The following is a 27,442-nucleotide window of genomic DNA, read 5'->3' as shown; positions in this document are numbered from 1 at the left end:
ATGTGAAACGCACCCAGCACATCAATTGATCCCTTTATTGTTCACTTTAGGCTCATAAAACTACAATAAATGTTAAAACTTACCAAATACGCATCTGCACAGCGCTGTCTCTTTAAATGCCCTTTTTTGCTTTGTCTGGTCCTTGGTTTTTTTTCCCCTGCCCAGTTGAGTACAGAGGCCAGCTCCTTTGTAATGGCATAAACCATTACACGGCGGACTCGCACCTCCAGTGTGGTCCAGCAGCACCAATCAACGCAAAGCGTCTCACCTATAGACACATTTTATGAGATGGAATTAGCGTGTCTCATGTCTTAAATGTGTATGCAAGTGCTTGTGTGTTTACTTCATGTAATTGATGATAGAAACATGTCATTTAGTTTTCCCTAAAGCCTGATTTTCAAGTCATACAAAGAATAAACCAAAGTATTGGCAGTACAATGTATTTCTATTCCCTTTTGTTGGATATTCATTTGTTAGTTCTTGTAACTGCTAAAAGTGTTTACTAGTTTTTGCCTGTCACATATATTTGTTATACCATGTAAACTGTGAAATTCCAAGATTTTCAAACTTGCCTTGTAATAGTGGCCTCACAGAGTCTCTGGAATCTACAGAAAAAAAAAAATCACAACAAGATGACATTCAGGAGTATAAATTGGGGATTTTTTTAGATAAGAGTACAATGACATTGTGATGCAGCTTTAAAGCTTTTTTAAAAGCATACCATCTATAGGGAAGACATCAGACTCTGCATGCTGGCGAGATCGCAAAGCTGTGTCGGTTTGTGCCGGAGTGGCGAAAGGTGCCGGAAGCTGGGTGGGGCATTATGATGGTTGCTATCAGTGGTCTGGGGGGCAGACTGCGGAGTGATGAGGGCTGTTTAGAAAAAGATAATTTAAGTATTTAAGAATACAGACAACTTGTCAGAAAAGTTTCCTCGTGTCAGACACAGATATGTACACAGACACTAGACAGTATTTTATTACCTGGTATTTTCACTCGAGGGGCCTGGGGAAACCGTTTTTTTGTAGGCTGCTCATCCTCTGAGTCCATATATGTGTACAGGGGATTTGGTCTAAAGAAAAGAAATTAAAAACGGTCTTAAGTAATTGTAAATATGCTTTTGGCATATTGTTTCCTAAAGTTAGTTTGATTTCTAACAACACACACAGGAAACAGAGACGTGCAAGAAGGTACAGTATACAATGAATTTTTGAAGTGCACAAGTGTACACGGCTTTGCATTTTTAAAAAGTTTACAAACTTCCAGTTTTTGGACTATATTATGTGGTGATATTGCAGTATGCAAGCACCACAGATATGTATAAAAGACAAGATCATAAATTCTTAACAATCAAAGATATGTTTGTGAATAAAAAGGTTTTACTTGTGCTTTCTTTTAAGCCTGGTCTGGGTTTCTTCTTCGGACTGAAGGTCAGACGTATCACAGCGTTCACGTGGATATCTCTGACGACTGCGTTCTGCTTCGTGAAATGTGCCTGGAAATACAAACACAACGTACGGCCAGACATACATTAGGTGTGGACAAAAGGTGCAAACGCATAGAAAAAAATCAGCGGTTTCAAAAATACGCTGGTACGTGTGGACGTAGCCTTATTCATTATTCAAGGCACAAACGGAAAGTCATGTACGCGTGCAACGTAAAGTTAGGTCAGCGTGCAACGTACAGTCACGTGGGCATGCTGCGTGAGCATTCAAACTGAGTCTAAAGTTTTCGTGTGCGAATTGAAGCGAGTGCTCTCCAATCATCAAAAGTAACAAAGTCATTGAACACGTTTATACAGTTAACTTTACGTTAAATCATATATCACAGATTTAGAATTTTTTGTAGTACTAAGCAACTACAGAGCGAAAGTCTGGGTCAAGCGCTGAGGCGACGACGGCAAGAACAAAGGAAACCTCGAAGCGTTAAAGCTAGCTTTGTAAGGGAATATAACGAAGAAATTATGAAACGAAAATGTTTTCTTTGTTGATATACTTTGTTCGCAGTGCAATTTATTTGTTGCCGGATTGTAAGAAGTAGACACAATTTCGGGCTCCCACATTTTGTGGAGCAACGTAAATAACAGTAAAAAAAACTCGTTAATATACAACATTAACGAGTTTTTTACTGTTATTCAAATGCAAACATGGAAATAACGAGTAGGGAAAAAATCATTCATTCTTACCTTATACTAATCGTGGTGCGGGCCAGTGCAGTGCATGAACTGATGCCTTCTCCGGTCAATTCTGCTGAGAGTAAATCAAATGTCCCGCTCTACTGTAGAAGACAATGAATACCTGGGGGGATGTACCAATGTGAGAGGGGTGCTGCGGAATAGTCCAAGTGATCGCTGCTTTAATTTCCCGGTCAACTACACATAAATTGCACGTAGACACGATTTTTTAAAGCTGGTGAACTAGACCAAGTCATTGATAACAAATAAACAATAAATCTACTTTCTCTGGTACTTTATACCCGATCAGTTGCAATGCAATTTAATGCTCAACTACAAATCGATGGTTTTTGATGGTGACCGGAGCCGAATGATCGTCAACTATAAATAGACGTTTTCTCGACGTTGTTGTTGTCACCTGGTCGACTATAAATAGATCAAATATCAATGACAAAAAAACAACGGTGAATCAACATCGTTACAACGTCCCTATAGTAAGACCGTCGGTTTACCACAGTATTTCAATGTTGTTACAACATTGGCATTTCAACCCCGACCATATACGACGGTTCGGATGAAAAATCAACATAGATTCAATGTCGTCTTGCTATCTGGGATACCAGAGTGAAAATTCAGCTAATCATATGTAGTACAATGCTGACATCTGCTCTCAGATTTCTGTTAAGTTGAATCATTTATTAGATTTCATGAAACCTTTGGACGTCCTGCCACTCCCCATAGAACGTAAAATGTTAGCAAAACATGGATACAAATACTTTCTCACTTTTTTACATTAACAAAATTGCTAGCAGTGATTTTGAAAGCAACTTAGGAAATTCTCCAGTTTATAGTGTCAGGCCGATGTGTTTAGGAAAACAACAGCAGCACTACAGGGAAAGACTGTTACCACATGAAATGTAAATGAAGTAATATTAAAATCCAAGAGGCTGGACTTGCAGTAGTTCCCTGTGCTTTACACAAAGAGTTACACTTTTATTACTCAAGGGTTACATCAGCCAACACAGCAGCTGAAGAACATGAAGTAAACCAGGAAACACACTTCACTGTTTCACAAAAAAACTACACAACAAAGACAGATGTTTAACATCTATCTCATTCTGTATGACAGAATCAAAGCTAATTGTAGGAAGGGTTTATGTATTTAAACTAGTGCTGTCAATAGATTAAAAATTAACTAATTAATCTCACAACTTTCTGTAATTAATCACGAATAATCACAATTACTTGGTCAATAGCCTGGTTGCAATTACTTTTTTAAAACTTTTTTTGAACTTTTAGTTAAGCTTGTAACTGACATTTATGCAATATAATGAAGTAAATGCTGAATAAACACAAAGAATGTGTGCTTAAATTCAAAGAGAATTTGAATAGTTTCCTTCAGTCTCTGAACACAGGTTCTCTCCTGTGAAATAGAAAAAAACAAAAACCTATATACTAATAGTTAAGTATACACTAATATATAATATATATTAGTGTATATATATATATATATATATATATATACACTAATATATATATATATATATATATATATATATATATATATATATATATATATATATATATATATATATATATGTATATATTAGTATAATATACATTAGTGTTGTCAAACAATTAAAATGTTTAATCTGATTCAACACAGGGTTACTGTGGATTAATTTTGATTCATCACGATTAAATATCATTCATTTTTATTCCATATTAATCCCATTTCGTTTTGCATGAGTAAACAGACTCGCGAAAAAAGGGGAACTATACACACCTAACATGTTTATTGAACATCTTGAAATTCATGTTAACAAAAAACTCAGTAAACTTTTATCAACTCTCTCTGTCACTCTTGGGAGTCACTTCAAGTCCTTGAAATGAGGAACCAAAGCTATGCGTGTCTTCTAAACGATATTAATAGGTCTGCAGTTTGTTGCAATCCTCTTGGCAACTGTGTAGGTCAATATTACCGAGGGAGACTTACTGAGTCCCCGATGCTCCGTGAGTGGTTTGTCGCAAGTTGGGTGAGCGTTAGCCAAAGTGCTAGCAGCACCCCTGGCTAACGTATGCTTCCTGCCAATGTGATATTTTAAGCTGGAAGTGCTTCGATGAAAAGAAAATTCATTCTTGCACAGCGTGCATAATACTTTATGTCGGTCGACTGTTCCGTCTTGTTATTCTTTTACTACTCAAATTTCCCATCCGTTTATCATCTTCCATACTGAGTTGATTGGTTCAGCTGCCCGTCATTAACAGATCAACTGCCCATTTGTGCATGTGTGAAGGTAACTCTACTTGGACAAACTGCTCGAAATGCGTTAACAGAAACATTTCAGAGATTTTGAGTCATTCTCCACTCCAGATGCGTTAATTGCGTTAAAAATTTTATTGCATTGACCGCGATGGTAGATTAATTTGCGTTAACGTGTTAATTTTGACAGCCCTAATTTAAACCAATTGAAATCATCACATTTTAATCATCACACATATAAATATATTATATAATATATAATCAATATAAATTATCAGCGTTGTACTAGTGAGTGGTGTACTTTGAAACAGTTTTCTGATATGTGCTTATTTAATCAATCATCATTAAGCAGTGGTAGTAGTTAAGATATTTTTGACAAATATCACATATTTCCCCACATCTATATTATCAAACAAACCTGGAGAAAGAGGACGGGTTAATGATTACATTTTACTCGAACCTCTTTACACTGTAGTGCTTATGTATGGTGATGTTGGTATTTGTTGTTTGTTTACTTTGTACTGTTGCATGTAGCCATGTGTGTCGATCTATCCAAAGATTGTTCTATATGAATAATCAACATAGAGCACACACAGAGAAGATACCAATTACATTACATTATATGTGCAAACCGATGTTGGGGATGTAAGCAAACATTGAGAGTTATTATTTCCTTTTCACAGGATACTGGTTTTTTCACCGGACCTATGGAAGACGCTGTTGTAGTAGTCAAAGATGAAAGGTGGAAACGAATTCGCAACAGCGTGTCTCCATGCTTCACCAGTGGAAGACTGAAACAGGTTGATATCATATCTTAGTTCATTAACCACTTATATCCCAAAAAGCTTGTTTCAGTGGGTGAAAGGTGGTGAAACATTTCCCCCACTGAAAACGCTACATCCAGAAGAACAGAATCAACTTTTCTGGATTTCAATACCTGGATGATTGAGCATGCATCAAGACATAACCACTAATGTGATTAAACTATATACAAAATGAAGTACAAATACAAAAGCCAGCAATTCCCATTATATGTTCTTATTTTTTTCACAGCTACTGTACAAACATTGTTAAAGTTCTTAAAATAGAGAAAACGAGTTTACAAAAAAATGTACCAACATCATCAGTGTGTTTTGATCTGTTTTCTTTCTACATTTCTGATAGACATGTAACATATAGAGAATATTAATAACATAATTTTCTTATTTTGTCTCCATTATATAAAAAAAAAGGTTTTTCCCCTCGTTGCTCGCTATGCAGAACGACTTGTTGCAAAACTTGAGGAAACAAATTTGGATGAACCCATCACTGTCAAACAGTATGTTGTTAATCAGAAATATGCAAACATATTAAATTGTTCATCCTAAAATAAATAATGCACTGACCATTTGTCTTTTCCAACTCTCATAGGTTTGTGGCTCCTTACAGTTTAGACACTGTGACCAGTGCTTCTTTCAGTGTGGAGACAAGAACATGAAACTAGTCACAGAGGCCATCAGCTCATCAGAAATGTTTACAGACATAAGAGACAAGAGAAGGTTGTTTTCCATATACATCTAGCTTTGAAACCACAGCACTCGCTCCCTGTAAGCTACGGGAAAATAATTTAGGGCAATACCTGGAATCATTTGCCATCTTTTATATACAGTCTATGCACACCGCAAACATAATTGCCTATTTTCTTCTGCTGTTGACTCTCAATCATTCACATGTGAGCACATTTGAATATTGTCTTTTCTGATGTAGGCTCAAGCAGACTTCCTGCAGGTGTTGATCCAGAGTGAGATCCCAGAAAAGACGTATAAGAACGATGAAGAACAGCCAAGTAAAGGTATGTGTTTACCACAGAAGTAATCCAGAATAACCCAGTCACCTATGTCACATTTACTTTAGACAACTCAGGATCAGGGGTTTTACACACACACTTTTCTCATGAGATCAAATGTCTCAAAAGACCAGTCAGTCAGTATCATATATTATAAGCCAGGAGCTGGATGATAATCAGCTGAAGGGCTCTACACATCACTATGACATCCCTGTAAATATTTATAGAGCCACCCTAGCTATGGTAACATTTTTGAGAATGTGGCTATAAAAAATTACATTAACCAAGTTGGATCTCAGGTCAACATGTAGAGCTTCAGCCAGAATGTAAACTACAGAAGAAAAGAATCGAGGTTAAGGGTATGCATTGGTGCCAATGCATACCCTTAACTAAATGTACAGTTTCACTGAGCAACTTTTCAGCTGCCCTGCATGTAGCACACACACTTCCTACCTCAGGTCCCAGCACATCCTTTATCGGGGAGCCATGACTGGATGATGGAGCTCAGGTGTGTGCAGCCTCTGACACCACACCCTGAACCTGCTGCTACACCCTTCCCCTGCAGCTGAGCCACGAACCACACTCCATCACAGAAAGTTTTAGTATTAATCTTAAAAGCATAGAAAAATAATACAAGAACAGGGAAGTCTGATAGCTAAAGTGCTCTACCATTGGAAACTTTTTTTTTCTTTCATTTTAAGACAGTGTTCCTAATTTTGATACTGGTCAAAAGTTTTAGAACACCTTAATTTTTCCAGTTTTTTATTAAAAATTATGCAGTTTAATGTCTCATTGCACTCTGAAATGAAACGAATGAATATTACAAATAAGCAATTGGAGTTAAAAAAATAAAAAATAAATCGTGAAATTTATGAACCAAAATGTATTCTAAACTTTTGACCCATCAAAGCAGCCACCTTTGACAGATATAACAGCTGAACACACCTGTGGGATTCATTCTACAATAAAACAAAAAATATCAAATATTCTTTTAGAAAGTTCTTCTCATATCTGATGCAGAGGTTCCCATAAATGAGTGGCACTTGTATGTTGCTTTGGTTTCACTCTTCTGCCAAGTCCAACCCAAACCAAAGGTTTGAGTCTGGAGACTGTGCTGGCCACTCCCTGATTTCAAGGTTACCATCTTGTTCTTTTTTTCCTGAGGTTGTCTGGCAAAGCTTGGAATTATGTTTTGGGTCATTATGTTGCTGTAGGATGAACCCCTGACCAACTAGGTTCATACCTACGGAGCCCCTCTGATGACATGGTCCAAAAAATAAATAAATTGTGGCCACAAAATACTACTTCGTGCTCTCGAAATAGTATAACGTGCCCACGAAATACTTATTTGTGGCCACGAAATACTATTTTGAGGGCACGAAATGGGTATAACGTGCGCACGAAATGCTAATTTGTGGGCACGAATTGGGTATAACGTGGCAACGAATTACGCATTTGTGGCAACGAAATAGATAACGTGCGCACATCATATTGATACAATTCCTGGACAGCTGCGTAGAGACATAAGCATAAGAGTAGGCTAAACCTATACACCATGGACAGAGGCAGTATGATTGAGTTCTATTTTAGGCTGGGAATGAGCTACAAATGCATTTTGAAAAGCCTGGCAATTCAAGGAACCATTTTTACGGAGAGACATTTAAATAGGATATTGAGAGCCCAGTTGCTTTACAGACATAAGTACGACCTGGACACCGGGATAGATTTTATTGTCAGCCAACTGCAAGGGCCTGGGAAGTGTTTCGTGCCCACAAATTAGCATTTCGTGCGCACGTTATACCTATTTCGTGCCCTCGAAATAGTATTTTGTGGCCACAATTTATTTATTTTTTGGACCATGTCATCAGAGGGGCTCCGTACATACCAGAGGGTGTTGCATGCCGCTGCAGAATGTTGTGGTAGTTGTTTTGGTTCAGGGTGCCTCTCCCTCTGTACAAGTCACCAAACCTGGATCCAGCAAAACAGCCCCAGACCATCGCACTTCCTCCTCCATGTTTGACAGTTGATGCCACACACTGTGGAACCATCCTTTCGCCTTCTTGATGGCGTACAAATCTCCTGCATTAAGAACAGAAGATTTCAATTTTTGATTCATGAGTCGATACCTTCTTCCAGTCTTGAAAAGTCCAATGGCAGTGTTTTATGGCTTATTCTAACATCTTACCGATGGCTTTCTTGCTTCAACTCCTCCTGTCATGCCTGCAGCTCGAAGTCTTCTCTGTACATTTGAAACTGAGACTTGCTTACTGCTGTTAGGGTCAACCCGTGTGGACCCAGGTAGCAGATCGCACAGACACGTTAAGCTACAGTGTAAATGATTTATTTACAGTGACAGAGTAACAATAACACAGTTCTGGGATTGCAGGGATAACTGGTGGAGGACTCAAACAGTCTATGGGAAGGTAAGAGAGCAGAGATTAGAGAATAGACACGGTGAGAGGAAGACGGGGACTATGTGAGGTGAGAGAGCTTACTTGTCACAAGTTTGACAGGCTGGGCCAGGGGGTGTGAGGAGCTGGTGGATGAGGCGAGTAGAGTGCGGGCTAGTGACGGCGCAGGCTGACGAGGGTGACCAATATTCAGAAAGAGACCAACACGTTACCACTTGTGGATGAAGCAAAAGTCCGACACCAGACAGCAGCTGCGCTGCTCCTCAAATGGCCCCAGCTGATGATGCCTGATGCCCTACAGCAGGGGTCTCGAACTCCAGGCCTCGAGGGCCGGTGTCCTGCAGGTTTCAGATATCACCCTGGGTCAGCACACCTGAATCAAATGATTAGTTCATTACCAGGCCTCTGGAGAACTTCAAGACATTTTGAGGAGGTAATTTAGCCATTTGAATCAGCTGTGTTGGATTAAGGACACATCTAAACCCTATAGGACACCGGCCCTTGAGGCCTGGAGTTCGAGACCCCTGCCCTACAGGTATGCCAGGGAATTCAGAGGATCACAGTCCTGCCGCCTGCTCCAAAAAAGGGAAATGACAGGACAGCAACAACACACACCATCCCAACTCCTAATAACTACAACCACTATTAAGCTGTTGTCCTGTGAGCTGCCTATCATGCAAGCTGTTAACTCTCAGAAACTTGTCCTCGAATTCAGTTGTTTCTTTGGGTCTGACTTTGTTTACAATTTCTCTGTAAGAAAGACCTACATCTGTAAGTGTTATGATAGCCTGTCTCTCCTCCATCTTAATTCCCTTTTTCTTGCCATTTTTGTAGTAGCACACTACTTTCTGCAGTACAACACTGCTCAACTGATGCTCATGAGGGTATGGTACCACAGTGTGTTCCAAGACTCCAGAAAATTCAGAACACCTGTAGGAATTAGTAGCACCAGCTTTAACCCTAACCATAACTCTAACTGCCCACAGGGGCGAGAAAGTTATAAGTACTAGTTACTGATTACGCTTAAATAAGATCATGAATTTTTTTTTTTTCCATAGGTTTGACTGAACATGAGATCCTTTCCCAGGCCTTGATCTTCATCTTTGGAGCCTACGAGACCACCAGTACCATTCTAACTAACATCCTTTATAATCTGGCCACCAACCCTGATGCGCTGCAGACCTTGCACAAAGAAATTGATGCTAACCTGAAGAAAGATGTACAGTAATTCATCACATAATTTGTTGCCATCCTTGAGTCAGTGGTGGACACCATTAGCATATTTTATTTTTATGTTTGCCTTCTTCTTTATATTTTGCCTAGGCACCCATTTCATATGAAGAGCTGACCGGTCTACAGTACCTGGAGCAAGTTATACTTGAATCCATGCGACTGATTCCCACTGCCCCTCGAATTGACAGGGTGTGCAAAAAAACTGTGCAAGTGAATGGACTCACCATCCCTGAAGGAACCACAATTGGGATTCCTGTGTGGGTGTTGCACAAAGACCCACGCTACTGGGACTCACCTGAGCTTTTTAGACCAGAGAGGTAAATGTGCGTGTAGGTGTGTCATCACAAGGTTATGAAGAACCTGGTCGCCCTCCACAAGACAGAGTAGTTAGTGAAACCTGGGACATTATGCGTTGTTGTTGTCTTTGGTAGATCAATGAACTGCCACATGTAGGTCCCTTCACTGATGTTCTATGTGGTTTAAATGAATAGTAGCCAGATAGGCATTCCAAAACCTCTGCAGCTGTCTGCTTTGAGTCATTGTTGTTCGGGAAGCTTGCTGGTTTCCCCGAGACTGAGAGTGCTGCACTGTGGGACTGGTTTTCTTCAATACTTTTTATCCAGTGTAGCTTCTACCTAAGTACCACTGTGATCATAGGTTCTTCCCTGCTGTAAGATCTGACTGGCCAATGGGTCCCTAATTCCTGGCCAAGACTATGCTTAGATGGCTCTGCAGGAGGAGCTCCTCAAAGCTTTAGAAGTAATGGAATACTTTTGTCCTGACCTATGCCTCCCTACTCTTTATGTTGTGGGTCTACATAGGGCTGCCTTAAAATCATGGCTCAATACAATGAGAATTATTTGACTTTACATATCTACATTTTTAAAGGTTTGTTTGATCTGTATCTGCAGGTTCAGTAAAGACAACATGGAAGAGGTGAACCCATACGCGTTCATGCCATTTGGACTCGGCCCTCGTAACTGCGTTGGGATGCGCTACGCCATCCTTGTCATGAAAATGGTTATTGTCTGTCTCTTGCAGAAGTACACTTTGGAAACATGCAAAGAGACCATGGTAAGAGCAGCACTCCTCCACATTCAGACTGTCATGGTACTCTGCTGTCCTGTCCCTGATGTTACATCCATTTCTTTTCTTTTTTTTAGATTCCACTTCGGTATGACTGGAAGTTTCAGCCAATTCAGCCTGTAAAACTCAAGTTTGTTCCCAGAAATAAGTAGTCTGAGAGGGAACCTCTCCAAATCCCATCAAACATGTTTATGATTTTGCTTTAATGTGAGGGAACTGCTGCCAGGATGACATTGACCGTGTCATTTCTTTTTTCAGCTGCTGTGTTGATGAATCAAATGTATTTTAATTCACTTTTTATTGTGTTGAATATTTAATCTGAGTTTTCTTAAATGTACACAAATAATAATGATGATGATCATTTGAAGAAATAAAGTGCCATAAAAACAAAATGAAGTTAGATTTATCTTTTGTAATTTAATTTTTATACCTTAAACTTGGCGACATGAATACAGCACAATAATTGAGTTGACTGATGTAGTTGTCTGAAAACCACCTGAAGCTATGAAGTACACAGGTGAGCTCAAGAACTGTATAAAGCACTCTTGGGTGTGTTTGGGTGCGTGTGTTTGCATTATAAACTTTGCTTTTATACACACTGGTAACACACTTTTTATAAAAGATGTATTACACAATCAGTCATCCGTGCCAATAGTATCTAGGGGAAGAGCCAGCAGGTGACCTGATTATCGCAACCTTTTAAGGAAATATTGCAGTAGGTTGTAACTAAATAAACTGTGACCTAGAAAGCATCTGCCCTTAAATGGAGCCACTGACACCAGGTTGATTTACCTGCCCCAATGAGAATTTATCAGCAGTAAAGGTGAGACAGTGAGCATAGACACATGGCATACATGGCATAAAGCCTGCAGATGCCACATGATGGGTTAAAGTGTAACTGACAGTAATATAAGAAGATGATCTGCAGTGGTTGCTCCTGTGTTTATATCAAGGTGCAGGACAGTGAAATAGCAAAACAGCAGGAAGTTTCTGTTATTTTCCACCTTTTTAATTGGTGTAGCACAAAACAGCCTTAACCAAAGTGTCTCTGCAGTGCAGGGAACCCTGCTAGTTTTCATTCTAGCCATCCAGTCTGAAAACCTCCAACCCTCACCTTCAGGTGTGAGGAAACCTTTCATGACATCATTCTTTGCACGTTGTCACCAGAAGCATTTTTAAGTCTGTCTTAATGTGTCCACCTAAAGTAATTGAGCAGGATTTATGAAGTGGTGGGAAAATGTTCTAGAAAACATCAATTTCACAATTGTAGACAAAAAGGAAACCATAAAGTTCACCAATACTACTCCACAAAACTGAATTTATCCTCAAAAATCTAAGTAAGCAGAATGCTACTTGGAAGACTGGAGGAAACTTTTTCTCATTCAGACCCAGCTCAAGCCTTTCATCAGTCATCACAGAAAAATAAAGAAACAGTACTCACAAAGTTTACTGATGCTATTAAAAAAATGCCCTCAGTGTGGAGTGTCTAACATAACCTAATATTTATACAGGTACAGGTGTTTTCTAGTCAATTCTTTAGTCTCTGAACAGAGACACACCAAAGCATCACAAGATAAATTTGAATGCTGTCTTTGAGATCGTTTGATTGTATTCTTAAATGAAAGAAAATCCTAACAATAATACTAAACCTTCCACCTATCAAACTTTCTTCTACTTGGCTGTCCCTCAAAGCCGAGAGTTGAACAGCAGGTGGGTGGAGCTGCTGTTTCTGAAATAACTCTATTACGCGTTGTAGGGATTCACATATATTGACTTGATTATTTGAAACTGTTAAATATATGCATCCGCCAGTAAAACAAAAAGAATAGACTGTAAGTAAAACAAAAAGAATAGACTGTAACAGGAAGAACAGTGCTGCTTCCTAGAATTGTGAATGTTGGCATATTGATCCAGCTAACTCTGCAGCTACCTGTACTGAAGGGATTAATGTGAGCACATTTCCATAAAGGTGTGCGAAGAGGAAATAAAATTAATTATCTTTTTTGTAAAGATGGAAATTTTCCTACAAAGATTTGTGAAAATAAACCTCACAAATAATATCACAGAGAAGAATTTGCCTGAAATCTGTTTTTCATAAAACTGAAAAGAAATTGAAACATTTATACTCAAATGATGAATGTTTGTGTAATTGTATCTTAAATTCTAATTGCAATTCCACAGTTTTAAGATAAACGACTTCATTAAATTCTGTGCATTTTTGTCAGTGAATAAACACCACAGGTGTGTAAAAGTACTAGTAAATCCAGTGTTAAATAGGTCGTGCATTTACTAAGCAGTTGCCCTTGGCACACTGATACATGTGACCAATATCACTAACTTTACACCAGCGTTTTTATCTCCTTGCTCTTCCTGTGTTATTGTGGGAAAAGTTACACAAAAGTGCTGAGCATGCGCAGCTGTAATAGTTTCACACAAACGTCATAAAAAATAGAATCACCTGTAGCGCTTTGTCAGAAAGAAGTCGCAATGTTTTTCACGCTGTTTTCAGCAACCACCTGGACTTTGCTGGTCCTGCTTTTCACGCTGATATTACTGTGAGTATTCCTCGACTACTGTTTTGCAAGACAATCGAGCCCTTATGTTATGTCGCGGTCCACCCACCCGTCGTGGAATTTTGTTTCTCCTGTATTCCCTTTGTTTTAATGTCCAACTGACGATTTCAGATTTTCTCTGTTTTGTGACACAGGTACGGAATATGGCCATATCGGTTCTTCAGAAAGCTGGGGATACCTGGACCGAGGCCCCTGCCTTATATTGGAACGATGCTGGGCATAAGAAAGGTACGCACAGAAACCAAACTCACCTTAGAGACTGAGATATGAGGAGCTGACTGATTTGATCTTTGAGAAGTGAGGAGGAAATATTTAATATCCTTATCAATCGTCACTATCACTGACCTGCCTGACTTCTCTGTATTTTGAATGCACATGTCCTATTCAGTGGCATATTGACACTAAAACACATTTTCCTATAACTTTTTGCAGGGAATTCTTGGTTTTGACCTAGAGTGCCATGCCAAGTATGGGGACGTCTGGGGGTGAGTATTTACCAGAGGTGTGGACTCGAGTCACATGACTTGGACTCGAGTCGGACTCGAGTCATTAATTTTATGACTTTAGACTTGACTTGAAAAAAGGTTGTAAGACTTGTGACTTGGACTTTTACACCAGTGACTTGGGACTTGAATTGGACTTGAACCTGTTTACTTGAAAAGACTTGATATTTTACCCAAATCTAAAATTTAACATACATATTATATAAAAAGTGCGGACCATTAATTCACTTTATTCATTCATTCATTCTTACCACACTCTGTATGTATGTGAGCGTGGGCTGTAGCACAGCCAATCAAATTAACCAGATTTGAAAAAAACAAGAACAAAAACGCTCGAGCCAAAAATGCTTCCAAGAGTAATTTCTTTCGGGTACATAAACTACGAAGTAGTCAACAAAAAACGAAATGCAATATGCAAAACATGCAAGAAGAGAATCACAGATGGAACAACTTCCAACTTTGTCCGACATTTGAAGTTGCATAAAGAACGGTAGGTGGTGCTTTTTTTTTTTTTTTTTTTGCTACGATGAGACAGCTGACTTAGCTAACTTCATCTTATTAGCAAATGTTCTTCGGGCTACGTTGATGATACTGTTTGGCTTTAACAGGTATGATATGTTTGTCATGCTATTTTAAATCCGGTCCTGCAAGCGCATCCAAGAATAACATGCAACTTGTTAGCTCAGAATTGTCGGTGAATGGTGAGCAGGGTCCGTTTCAGAAAGTGGGTTCTGTAGCTGTACTCAGTCCCTCTCCGTCTCCTCCCCATCATTAACCCCGTAGATTTAACCCAGTTTAGACTGACAAATATTTATTTTACCATCACATCACAATTCAAAATCACTGTGTTTAATTTGCAATTAGTGTATGGTCGTGTTTAACTTTTGCATGTCTGAGCCAGGGAAAAAAATTTTTTTTGGTTAGAAAATCTGGCCCACCTTAGTGTGTAATTGAGTAGTCCTGCTATACATGGCCTTTTTCTTCTGTCATTTATGTCAATACATCAAATAAAATACTTTGATCTTATATTATTAGCTGTTGTTTATTTGCAAAGGTTATTCTCAACAGGGATGCTAGACAAAAACGGCGTTTTCTACAGACAGCCTAGCATACGCTCTCCACTTGCGAGTGAAAAAAGAAAAAGAAAAAACACCCCTTCCCTATTGGTGTTAGAGTTTACCATGTCAGCCAATCAAAAAAATGATAAGGCAACATGTGACATTTGGTTGTTTAGGGAGAAGGGGAAGTTTTTAGGAGTGACACCCGCGACGGAAAGCGGGCGAGCGAAAGAAAGAGAGAGAGAGAGTTTTCATATGTGAGACATTAGTGACGTTTAGCGTGTTTGGAGGCTGTAGTTAGTTTGTCGTGTAGTTATTGTTTTGTATTGTGTGTCGGTTAGACTGCTGAATTTCATATTTGATCTAAAAAAGCTGTCAAAGGCAGATTCCAGTGTAAACGCTGTCTCCACATAGAAAACTGGACTGTTGCACCTCCAGTTGTCAGACCTGCAGGGTTTAGGCCTGTGGTGTTCTCCTCTGTCTTATACTGAACACAAACTACATTTTTTGGACTGGCACAAATAATTTGTGTGCCTTCTTATTTGAGGCAGCACACCTGATTGTTCTGTAAATAGATTTAAATGGTTATATAAAAAACGCCTGAGGCCTTGGCTGCATTTTTAGGTAAATAGTACCATATAACTTTGTTGTTTGCAAAACTTGTGCATAATTTTTAGAAATGTACAATTTCTATTTGCATTTCAAGTTATGAAAATGATTCGTTAAACATGTAAAAAAATATAACTTTTTTCTACTCGGATTCTGAATTTTTTGTCTGAATTTAGATCAACTGTGCTAATATAGTATACCAAAATGAAAAAAATAACTCAAATTTCAGATATTTGAGGTTGTGCTGTAAATAATGATACCAAACAAGGCAAGAAAAACATATTTTAAAAGTGAAATATAGAAGTAAAATCAAAAGTAGTCAAGAACGGCCAATTATACCCGGGACCCCAGAGGGTTAAAAAAAGACTTGAAAGGACTTGAAATTCAAAGTTTCGGACTTGGGACTTGACTTGAAAGTTGTCTGTCTTGACTTGCGACTTGACTCTGACTTGCTTGACTTTACTTGAGACTTGACTTGTGACTTGAGGATAAAGACTTGGGACTTACTTGAGACTTGCAAAACAATGACTTGGTCCCACCTCTGGTATTTACTTCATCAACCAGGAAGTCCACTCATGTTAAAATATGTTTGTGAGCCCCCCACCCCCAAAAAAAAGAATAAATAAAATAAAAAATAAAATAGAACAATTCTGAATTCATTGTCAATAATGCTGCGGTCTAAAGCAAAAAAAAAAAAAAGGGTGTTTAAAACAAAAAATGCCTTAAACAATTAGCCATGAATTGTGTTATTGTAAACGGCTGTTTTCTTTTTTGCAGGTTGTACGATGGACGAACGCCATTGTTAATGGTGGCCGATCCTGAGATTGTTAAAACCGTGATGGTGAAGGAGTGCTACTCTGTGTTCACCAACCGCAGGGTAAGAAGCTCCTCTTTCTATCATATACCAGAGTGAAAATTCAGCTAATCATATGTAGTACAATGCTGACATCTGCTCTCAGATTTCTGTTAAGTTGCATCATTTATTAGATTTCATGAAACCTCTGGACGTCCTGCCACTCCCCATAGAACGTAAAATATTAGCAAAACATGGATACAAATACTTTCTCACTATTTTACATTAACAAAATTGCTAGCAGTGATTTTGAAAGCAACTTAGGAAATTCTCCAGTTTATAGTGTCAGCAGCACTACAGGGAAAGACTGTTACCAGATGAAATGTAAAAGAAGTAATATTACTCAAGGGTTACATCAGCCAACACAGCAGCTGAAGAACATGAAGCAAACCAGGAAACACACTTCACTGTTTCACAAAAAAACTACACAACAAAGACAGATGTTTAACATCTATCTCACTCTGTATGACAGAATCAAAACTAATTGTAGGAAGGGTTTATGTATTTAAACTAGTGCTGTCAATGGATTAAAAATTAACTAATTAATCTCACAACTTTCTGTAATTAATCACCATTAATCACAGTGACTTGATCAATAGCCTGGTCAATTACTTCAAAACTTTTAGTTAAGCTTGTAACTGAAATTTATGCAATATAATGAAGTAAATGCAGAATAAACACAAAGAATGTGTGCTTAAATTCAAAGAGAATTTGAATAGTTTCCTTCAGTCTCTGAACACAGGTTCTCTCCTGTGAAATACAACTATAAAAAAAACCTATATACTAATAGTTAAGTATACACTAATATATAATATATATTAGTTCTGTCAACAATTAAAATGTTTAATCTGATCCAACACAGGGTTACTGTGGATTAATTTTGATTAATCACGACTAAATATCATTCATTCTTATTCTATATTAATCCCATTTCATTTGGCATGAGCAAACAGACTCGCGAAAAAAGGAAAATATACACACCTAACATGTTTATTGAACATCTTGAAATTCATGTTAACAAAAAAACTCAGTAAACTTTTATCCACTCTCTCTGTCACTCTTGAGAGTCACTTCAAGTCCTTGAAATGAGGAACCAAAGCTATGTGCGTCTTCTAAACGATAGTAATAGGTCTGCAGTTTGTTGCAATCCTCTTGGCAACTGTGTCAGTCAATATTTCAGAGGTGGACTTACTGAGTCCCCGATGCTCCGTGAGTGGTTTGTCGCAAGTTGGGCCAAAGTGCTAGCAGCACCCCTGGCTAATGTATGGTTCGGGTCAATGTGATATTTTCAGCTGGAAGTGCTTCGATGAAAAGAAAATTCATTCTTGCACAGCGTGCATAATACTTTATGTCGGTCGACTGTTCCGTCTTGTTATTCTTTTACTACTCAAATTTCCCATCGAGAGGGCCAATGTGCGTTTATCATCTTCCATACTGAGTTGATTGGTTCAGCTGCCCGTGATTAACAGATCAACTGCCCATTTGTGCATGTGTGAAGGTAACTCTACTTGGACAAACTGCCCAAAATGCGTTAACAGAAATATTTCAGGGATTTTGAGTCATTCTCCACTCCAGATGCGTTAATTGCGTTAAAAAATTTAATCGCGTTGACCGCGATGGCAGATTAATTTGCGTTAACGTGTTAATTTTGACAGCCCTAATTTAAACCAATTGAAATCATCACATTATTGTTTCTGTCCCAGAAACAATATATAAATATATTATATAATATATAATCAATATAAATTATCAGCGTTGTACTAGTGAGTGGTGTACTTTGAAACAGTTTTCTGACATATGCTTATTTAATCAATCATCATTAAGCAGTGGTAGTAGTTAAGATATTTTTAACAAATATCACATATTTCCCCACATCTATATTATCAAACAAACCTGGAGAAAGAGGACGGGTTAATGATTACATTTTACTCAAACCTCTTTACACTGTAGTGCTTATTTATGGTGATGTTGGTATTTGTTGTTTGTTTACTTTCCACTGTTGCATGTAGCCATGTGTGTCGATCTATCCAAAGATTGTTCCATATGAATAATCAACATAGAGCCAACAAAGAGAAGATACCAACTACATTACATTATACGTGGAAACGGATGAGGGAGATGTAAGCAAACATTGAGAGTTATTATTTCCTTTTCACAGGATACTGGTTTTTTCACCGGACCTATGGAAGACGCTGTTGTAGTAGTCAAAGATGAAAGGTGGAAACGAATTCGCAACAGCGTGTCTCCATGCTTCACCAGTGGAAGACTGAAACAGGTTGATATCATATCTTAGTTCATTAACCACTTATATCCCAAAAAGTTTGTTTCAGTGGGTGAAAGGTGGTGAAACATTTCCCCCACTGAAAACGCTACGTCCAGAAGAACAGAATCAACTTTTCTGGATTTCAATACCTGGATGATTGAGCATGCATCAAGACATAACCACTAATGTGATTAAACTATATACAAAATGAAGTACAAATACAAAAGCCAGCAGTTCCCATTATATGTTCTTATTTTTTTCACAGCTACTGTACAAACATTGTTAAAGTTCTTAAAATAGAGAAAACGAGTTTACAAAAAAAATGTAAATACATCATCAGTGTGTTTTGATCTGTTTTCTTTCTACATATCTGACAGACATTTAACATATACAGAATATTAATAACATAATTTTCTTATTTTGTCTCCATTATATAAAAAAGGTTTTTCCCCTCGTTGCTCGCTATGCAGAACGACTTGTTGCAAAACTTGAGGAAATGAATTTGGATGAACCCATCACTGTCAAACAGTATGTTGTTAATCAGAAATATGCAAACATATTAAATTGTTCATCCTAAAATAAATAATGCACTGACCACTTGTCTTTTCCAATTCTCATAGGTTTGTGGCTCCTTACAGTTTAGACACTGTGACCAGTGCTTCTTTCAGCGTGGAGATAGACTCCATAAACAATCAAAATGATCCAGTTAATGTTCAAGTCCAAAAGTTCCTTAAATTCAAAATGTGGCTTTTCTTATTCATAAGTATGTCCTTCTTTTGACTTTTAAAAAACTCATTTAATTGAGTTGTTTTCAGAAAGCAAACTCAATGGTATCTGCAGGTGTCAAATTTTGCTTATTCGGTCTGGTCTCCTTTCAGTGGCAGTTCCCTTTGGTGGACATCTGGCAAAGTTCCTGAACATGGAAATCACACCCAGGGACAGTGTTGACTTTTTCTACAACCTCCTCAAGAAATTTAAAAACCAGCATCATGAAGACAAATCTGTAAGCTTTAAATCGACAAGAACATGAAACTAGTCACAGAGGCCATCAGCTCATCAGAAATGTTTATAGACATGAGAGACAAGAGAAGGTTGTTTTCCATATACATCTAGCTTTGAAACCACAGCACTCGCTCCCTGTAAGCTATGGGAAAATAATTTAGGGCAATACCTGGAATCATTTGCCACCTTTTATATACAGTCTATGCACACCGCAAACATTATTGATATTTTTCTTCTGCTATTGACTCTCAATCATCCACATGTGAGCACATTTGAATATTGTCTTTTCTGATGTAGGCTCGAGCAGACTTCCTGCAGGTGTTGATTGAGAGTGAGATCCCAGAAAAGACGTATAAGAATGATGAAGAACAACCAAGTAAAGGTATGTGTTTACCACAGAAGTAATCCAGAATAATCCAGTCACCTATGTCACATTTACTTTAGACAACTCAGGATCAGGGGTTTAACACACACACTTTTCTCATGAGATCAAATGTCTCAAAAGACCAGTCAGTCAGTATCATATATTATAAGCCAGGAGCTGGATGATAATCAGCTGAAGGGCTCTACACATCACTATGACATCCCTGTAAATATTTATAGAGCCACCCTAGCTATGGTAACATTTTTGAGAATGTGGCTATAAAAAATTACATTAACCAAGTTGGATCTCAGGTCAACATGTAGAGCTTCAGCCAGAATGTAAACTACAGAAGACAAGAATCGAGGTTAAGGGTATGCATTGGTGCCAATGCATACCCTTAACTAAATGTACAGTTTCACTGAGCAACTTTTCAGCTGCCCTGTAGCACACACACTTCCTACCTCAGGTCCCAGCACATCCTTTATCGGGGAGCCATGACTGGATGATGGAGCTCAGGTGTGTACAGCCTCTGACACCACACCCTGAACCTGCTGCTACACCCTTCCCCTGCAGCTGAGCCACAAACCACACTCCATCACAGAAAGTTTTAGTATTAATCTTAAAAGCATAGAAAAATAATACAAGAACAGGGAAATCAGTTCTTGTATCTTTTTATTAAAAATGATGCAGTTTAATGTCTCATTGCACTCTGAAATGAAACGAATGAATATTACAAATATGCAGTTGGAGTTTAAAAAAAAGAAATCATGGAATCAATTTATGAACCAAAATGTATTCTAAACTTTTGACCCATCAAAGCAGCCACCTTTGACAGATATAACAGCTGAACACACCCGTGGGATTCATTCTACAATAAAACAAAAAATATCGAATATTCTTTTAGAAAGTTCTTCTCATATCTGATGCAGAGGTTCCCATAAATGAGTGGCACTTGTATGTTGCTTTGGTTTCACTCTTCTGCCAAGTCCAACCCAAACCAAAGGTTTGAGTCTGGAGACTGTGCTGGCCACTCCCTGATTTCAAGGTTACCATCTTGTTCTTTTTTTCCTGAGGTAGTCTGGCAAAGCTTGGAATTATGTTTTGGGTCATTATCTTGCTGTAGGATGAACCCCTGACCAACTAGGTTCATACCAGAGGGTGTTGCATGCCGCTGCAGAATGTTGTGGTAGTCGTTTTGGTTCAGGGTGCCTCTCCCTCTGTACAAGTCACTGAACCTGGATCCAGCAAAACAGCCCCAGACCATCGCACTTCCTCCTCCATGTTTGACAGTTGATGCCACACACTGTGGAACCAAAAATTTGCCTTCTTGATGGCGTACAAATGTCCTGCATGATGAAATGAAGATTTCAAATTTTCAAATTTTGATTCATGAGTCGATACCTTCTTCCAGTCTTCAATAGTCCAATGGCAGTGTTTTATGGCTTATTCTAACATCTTACCGATGGCTTTCTTGCTTCAACTCGTCCTGTCATGCCTGCAGCTCGAAGTCTTCTCTGTACATTTGAAGCTGAGACTTGCTTACTGCTGTTAGGGTCAACCCGTGTGGACCCAGGTAGCAAATCGCACAGACACTTTAAGCTACAGCGTAAATGATTTATTTACAGTGACAGAGTAACAATAACACAGTTCTGGGATTGCCGTTATAAGTGGTGGAGGACTCAAACAGTCTATGGGAAGGCAAGGGAGCAGAGATTAGAGAATAGACACGGTGAGAGGAAGACGAGGACTATGTGAGGTGAGTGAGTTGGAGAGCTTACTTGCCACAAGTTTGGTGACAGGCTGGGCCAGGGGGTGTGAGGAGCTGGTGGATGAGGCAAATAGAGTGCGGGCTAGTGACGGCGCAGGCTGACGAGGGTGACCAATATTCAGAAAGAAACCAACACGTTACCACTTGTGCATGAGGCAATACTCCGACACCAGAGAGCAGCTGTGCTGCTCCTCAAATGGCCCCAGCTGATGATGCCTGATGCCCTACAGGTGTGCCAGGGAATTCAGAGGATCACAGTCCTGCCTGCCTGCGCCGAAAAAGGGAAATGACAGGACAGCAACACACACCATCCCAACTCCTAATAACTACGACCACTATTAAGCTGTTGTCCTGTGAGCTGCCTATCATGCAAGCTGTTAACTCACAGAAACTTGTCCTCGAATTCAGTTGTTTCTTTGGGTCTGACTTTGTTTACAATTTCTCTGTAAGAAAGACCTACATCTGTAAGTGTTATGTTAGTCTGTCTCTCCTCCATCTTAATTCCCTTTTTCTTGCCATTTTTGTAGTAACACACTACTTTCTGCAGTACAACCATATTCAACTGATGCTCATGAGGATATGGTACCACAGTGTGTTCCAAGACTCCAGAAAAGTCAGAACGCCTGTAGGAATTAGTAGCACCAGCTTTAACCCTAACCCTAACTCTAGCTGCCCACAGGGGCAAGAAAGTACTAGCTACTGATTACGCTTAAATAAGATCATTAATTTTTTTTTTTCATAGGTTTGACTGAACATGAGATCCTTTCCCAGGCCTTGGTCTTCATCTTTGGAGGCTACGAGACCACCAGTACCACTCTAACTAACATCCTTTATAATCTGGCCACCAACCCTGATGCGTTGCAGACCTTACACAAAGAAATTGATGCTAACCTGAAGAAAGATGTACAGTAATTCATCACATAATTTGTTGCCATCCTTGAGTCAGTGGTGGATGCCATTTGCATATTTTATTTTTATGTTTGCCTTCTTCTTTATATTTTGCCTAGGCAACCATTTCATATGAAGAGCTGACCGGTCTACAGTACCTGGAGCAAGTTATACTTGAATCCATGCGACTGATTCCCACTGCCCCTCGCCTTAACAGGGTGTGCAAAAAAACTGTGCAAGTGAATGGACTCACCATCCCTGAAGGAACCACAATTAGAATTCCGGTGTGGGTGTTGCACAAAGATCCACGCTACTGGGACTCACCTGAGCTTTTTAGACCAGAGAGGTAAATGTGCGTGTAGGTGTGTCATCACAAGGTTATGAAGAACTCTGTTATCCTTTGCAAGAAAGAGTAATTAGTGAAACCTGGGACATTATGCTTTGCTTTATCTTTGGTAGATCTTTTGGATGTTTTATCCATTATAGCTTCCACCTAAGTACTGCTTTGATCATAGGTTTTTCCCTGCTGTAAGATCTAACTGGCCAATGGGTCCCTAATCCCTGATTAGATGGTTTAGCAGGAAGACCCCTCAAAGCTTTAGAAGTAATGATATATTTTTGCCCTGACCTATGCCCCCCTACTCTTTATGTTGTAGGTTTACAGACTGCCTAAAAATCATGGCTCAATACAATGAGAATTATTTGATTTTACATATCTGCATTTTTAAAGGTTTGTTTGATCTGTATCTGCAGGTTCAGTAAAGACAGCGGGGAGGAGGTGAACCCATACGCGTTCATGCCATTTGGACTCGGCCCTCGTAACTGCATTGGGATGCGCTACGCCCTCCTCGTCATGAAGATGGTTATTGTCTGTCTCTTGCAGAAGTACACTTTGGAAACATGCAAAGAGACCATGGTAAGAGCAACACTCCTCCACATTCAAAGTGTCATGGTACTCTGCTGTCCTGTCCCTGATGTTACATCCATTTCTTTTCTTTTTTCTAGATTCCACTTCAGTATGACTGGAAGTTTCAACCAGTTCAGCCTGTAAAACTCAAGTTTGTTCCCAGAAATAAGTAGTCTGAGAGGGAACCTCTCCAAATCCTCTCAGACATTTTATTGTATGATTTTCTTTTGATGTGGGGCAAGTGCTGCCATAAGGGCATTCAGTATGCAATTTTTTTCTGCTGCTTAACTGTAAAATGTTAAATCAGTGCAGTGTAAATATTTGAATTGTCTTGCAATATTAATAAATCAAATGTATTTTAATTACTTTTTTTAAAATTGTGTTGAATTTTTTCAAAAAGCTAACTTTACTAATGGTTTACTGTATGAATTTCCTGATAACCATCTTTGATTTGTGCAAACATATTATTCTGTGACACTTTATCTTTAGGTTTGCCTTTGTTATTTTTGTCTTGTTTTCCGTCATGCATGAGCTTTATACAAATGAATAAATAAAATTACAATTTGAAATCTAGAGACTTATCAGAATATCTCTTGGGACAGTTAAGTCCATGAAATAAGCTGCTGGCAGCTATACACGTCTCATTGATGGTTGTAGTCTTATTATTGGTTTTACCTCACAGGTAGTCAGGTTTCCAAAGGCATAGGGTCTTGTGGGCTAGTCAGAGCAGATACTCCATTTTCCCTCCTGCATCCAGTCTTGAGTCTTGTAGACCGATAGCCTCTCTGGCTCTCAGGCATGAATGTTCACATCTTACAAAGCCTGGACCTAGTTAGCATGTAAATATACACATTCATTAATGGTTTTTACAGTGTTGTGGTCAGAATATTGGGCTGCTCCACCTCCTCTTGGGGTGTCTTAAAGAGTTAACAGAGTGGAGAGACAGTCAAGATACAGTAGCGAATGTTTGGCTATGTTGTAACCTTGGTTGTCTCAGTGAGAGACTCTCTCTAGCTCTAGGGCCACTTGGTGAACGTTATAATCAAACTATCAGTGATTTCCACGAGCACAGATGTTTTATGCATAAGTTGTTGGGTGTGGCCAGGTAAGACGGGGATCATTCTACAAACATATGGAATATGTAGGACCTTTTAGGTTTGGATTTTTTCCACCCTTAATAATAAACACCTTCATTTAGACGTTTTGTATGCATGCTGTGTTTAATTTTATTATCTTTGTCCATATTTGTTTGATGATCTGAAACATTTAAGTCCAACAAACATCCGAAACAAAATGTGGTAGGATCCGCCGTACGGAGGATATGAACACTTAAGCAGTCTGCAGCATAAGCCATTATGTAATCAGTCATAATCAACACCAATAGTATGCAAAGAAAGAGCCAGCATGTAATCAGATTAACACACCCTTTTAAGGAAAGTTGTGACCAATTAAAAAAAAAGCAAGCCATGATTTAGAAGATCTGCCCTTAAATGGAGCCATCAGGCTCCTTTATCCAACCATAGAGGACCTATCAGCAGGTGTGAGGAAACTTTTCATGACATAACTCTTTGCACCTAAACTTTTAATTTTGGTGGAAATGTCTCTGCAAGCATTTTTTTTAGTCTGTCTTAGTCTGGCTACCTAAGAGTCCAAAATAACTGAGCAGAATTTATGGGGTGGTGGGAAAAATGTTCAAGAAAAAGCCACATTCACAGCAGTAAACAAAGAGGAAAGCATACGTCGATCCCTTAGTTCCCAAACTGAGGCAAACCAGAGTCACAACATCAATTCGAAGGACTTTGAAATTAACGGTGAAAGAAAAAGTAAAAACTGAATTTTATAGAAACAAATTTGGGGGTTTAGTTAACTATTTAAAATTCACCACTTATGCTGCCTTTGAGCTCTTTATTTGTATTATTAGATTCCATAATTCATGTGATTCATGTGGAGTTGGAGGTTCGGTTATTACGTCCATGTTAGAGAAAAATGTTATGAATTCACTGAAATTTAACACTAGCATTTAGATTCTTTCCTTATCTTTATCCAGAGCCCCCTGTGTTGTCCCGCAGCCCATCCTCCTCCTTGACTTGTCATTCTCACAACCAGCCCCGCAGTTTAAGGCTGCATGTCCAGCTGGGGAACTTGGGTCTGGGAACAGGCAGTCAGATTACAGAATGCCTGCAGCAAGAAGTCCTGTCAGACTGTCCTCAAGCAAGGCAGTAAAGTGCAAACTGCTCTGGGTGAGAGTGTCAGGCAAATTTCTGCAGCAATCCAGAGCAATGGTAGAGTTTTTCCTTCAGAGGAAAGGTGCTCTTAACACTGAAAAGCATGGGAAATTTATTGACATGTCTCCCATCAAACCAAGATTTAAACGTTTTCCCATTAAATCACAGTTCAAATGTCAGATTACTTAATGTTACTTTGAGGTTCTGTCTGCTTAAAGGAGATAAATTTAACTTTCATGAGTGTTCTTCTGTGTCACATCATAACTCCCATCATAGAATAACCAAATGCCAGATGGTTGCCCCCCAGACCTGGTTCTGCTGAAGGTTTCTTTCTGTTAAGAGGGAGTTTTTCGTTCGCACCATCTCCAAAGCGCTTGCTCAGGGCTTGGTCATATGATTGTTGAGGTTTTCTCGCTTTTCTTTGTATTTTTTAGGGTCATTAGCTTACAATATAAAGGACCTTGAGGCAGCTGTTGTTGTGATTTGACGCTTTATAAATGAAACTGAATTGAATTGGTGTACATTTTAAAATAAAAGAAATGATTTATCTAATAATCTCAAAGCAGGAACAATTATTTAATGATGAATACTGTGAAATGTTTTTGGATAACTTCAGAATTAGGCTGTAGTGCAGGGAGAGACTTAGCTAAGAAACCAACTGAGAAGCTGGGAAATTAATATTTATTCGATGATGAAAGCATAGAAATTAACTGAGAAACTAAGACCAGATTCAAGCTGGGGTCATTGTGTGTCATGCTGGATTCTCAACTCACTGGCCAAACAGGAAAAACAGACATGCTACCCAGAATTGGAAATGTTTACACAATTCAATGTAATTAGAGTCGCAAACCCTGTGCCTACTCCTTTGCTAATCTTTATACTCTCTAGGAGATATCTTTGTTCTTTAGTTTGGACAATAACACGCCAGCAAAACTCTAATGCACGGTAGAATTAGATAAATCTCACTGCAATTAGTATGGACCACCTCATCAGAGCGATAAACATGTTAAGTAAAACACAACAAAAGTACTGACGAGAGTAATGTTTGCACACTTCCACAAAGCTGTGAGAGAAGAATAAGACAACTTTACTCTGTTTTTGTAAAGACAGGACGTAAACATCTCCTGAGGAATTTGCCAGAAACCTGCTTGTTGTAAGAGAGTTAAGGGGGGAAAAAGAAAACAGCTGAACCACTATACTTGAATTACATATAGGTAATTGTAACTGTATTTTAAATTCTCATCACTTTGGATTACACAGTTTTTTTCAGTCAGTGAATAACCCGCCGATGTGTAAGACGACTAATAAACCTAGTGTAAATACACCATAAATTTGTTAAACAGTAACCCTTGGAACACTGATGCGTGATCATTTTACAGCAGCCTGTGTCAGGGACATTACGTCAGCTTCTGCAGGGCCTCCTAAACAACTGCTGAGC

At 38.8% G+C, this 27,442-nt stretch overlaps 1 protein-coding gene and 1 long non-coding RNA gene across 6 annotated transcripts in view; one reads left to right on the top strand and one right to left on the bottom strand.

The window, feature by feature from the left end:
• LOC100703397 (cytochrome P450 3A40) overlaps positions 1 to 24,352 on the top strand; it is a 37,002-nt gene extending 12,650 nt beyond the window's left edge. For 2 of the 5 annotated variants that reach the window (XM_025897666.1, XM_019366565.2), the window contains exons 5-13: positions 5,120 to 5,236; positions 5,669 to 5,754; positions 19,471 to 19,613; positions 19,729 to 19,853; positions 20,150 to 20,234; positions 22,727 to 22,887; positions 22,992 to 23,218; positions 23,626 to 23,788; positions 23,878 to 24,352. In XM_025897666.1, coding sequence (XP_025753451.1) covers positions 5,120 to 5,236; positions 5,669 to 5,754; positions 19,471 to 19,613; positions 19,729 to 19,853; positions 20,150 to 20,234; positions 22,727 to 22,887; positions 22,992 to 23,218; positions 23,626 to 23,788; positions 23,878 to 23,952 — 1,182 coding nt within the window. In that variant the 3' untranslated portion in view covers positions 23,953 to 24,352. Of the gene's footprint in view, positions 1 to 5,119; positions 5,237 to 5,668; positions 5,755 to 6,182; positions 6,268 to 9,730; positions 9,892 to 9,995; positions 10,223 to 10,816; positions 10,980 to 11,068; positions 11,384 to 13,416; positions 13,547 to 13,698; positions 13,793 to 13,996; positions 14,050 to 16,511; positions 16,612 to 18,745; positions 18,863 to 19,292; positions 19,379 to 19,470; positions 19,614 to 19,728; positions 19,854 to 20,149; positions 20,235 to 22,726; positions 22,888 to 22,991; positions 23,219 to 23,625; positions 23,789 to 23,877 lie in introns of those variants that run through there. The other 3 variants (XM_019366566.2, XM_025897665.1, XM_025897664.1) reach the window with 3 other exon arrangements.
• Positions 20,927 to 21,799, bottom strand: LOC112841996 (uncharacterized). The gene is made up of 2 exons (XR_003213544.1): positions 21,677 to 21,799; positions 20,927 to 21,562 (listed from the first exon to the last, which is right to left on the bottom strand). It is a non-coding gene; the product is annotated as an uncharacterized LOC112841996 (long non-coding RNA).
• Positions 24,353 to 27,442: the final 3,090 nt, after the last annotated feature.

This window comes from Oreochromis niloticus, linkage group LG13, assembly GCF_001858045.2.
Source record: "Oreochromis niloticus isolate F11D_XX linkage group LG13, O_niloticus_UMD_NMBU, whole genome shotgun sequence".
In the NCBI taxonomy this organism is placed as follows: domain Eukaryota; kingdom Metazoa; phylum Chordata; class Actinopteri; order Cichliformes; family Cichlidae; genus Oreochromis; species Oreochromis niloticus.
The sequence above is the reverse complement of the archived record's forward strand: the minus strand, read 5'-3'. Positions and strand labels throughout refer to the sequence as shown.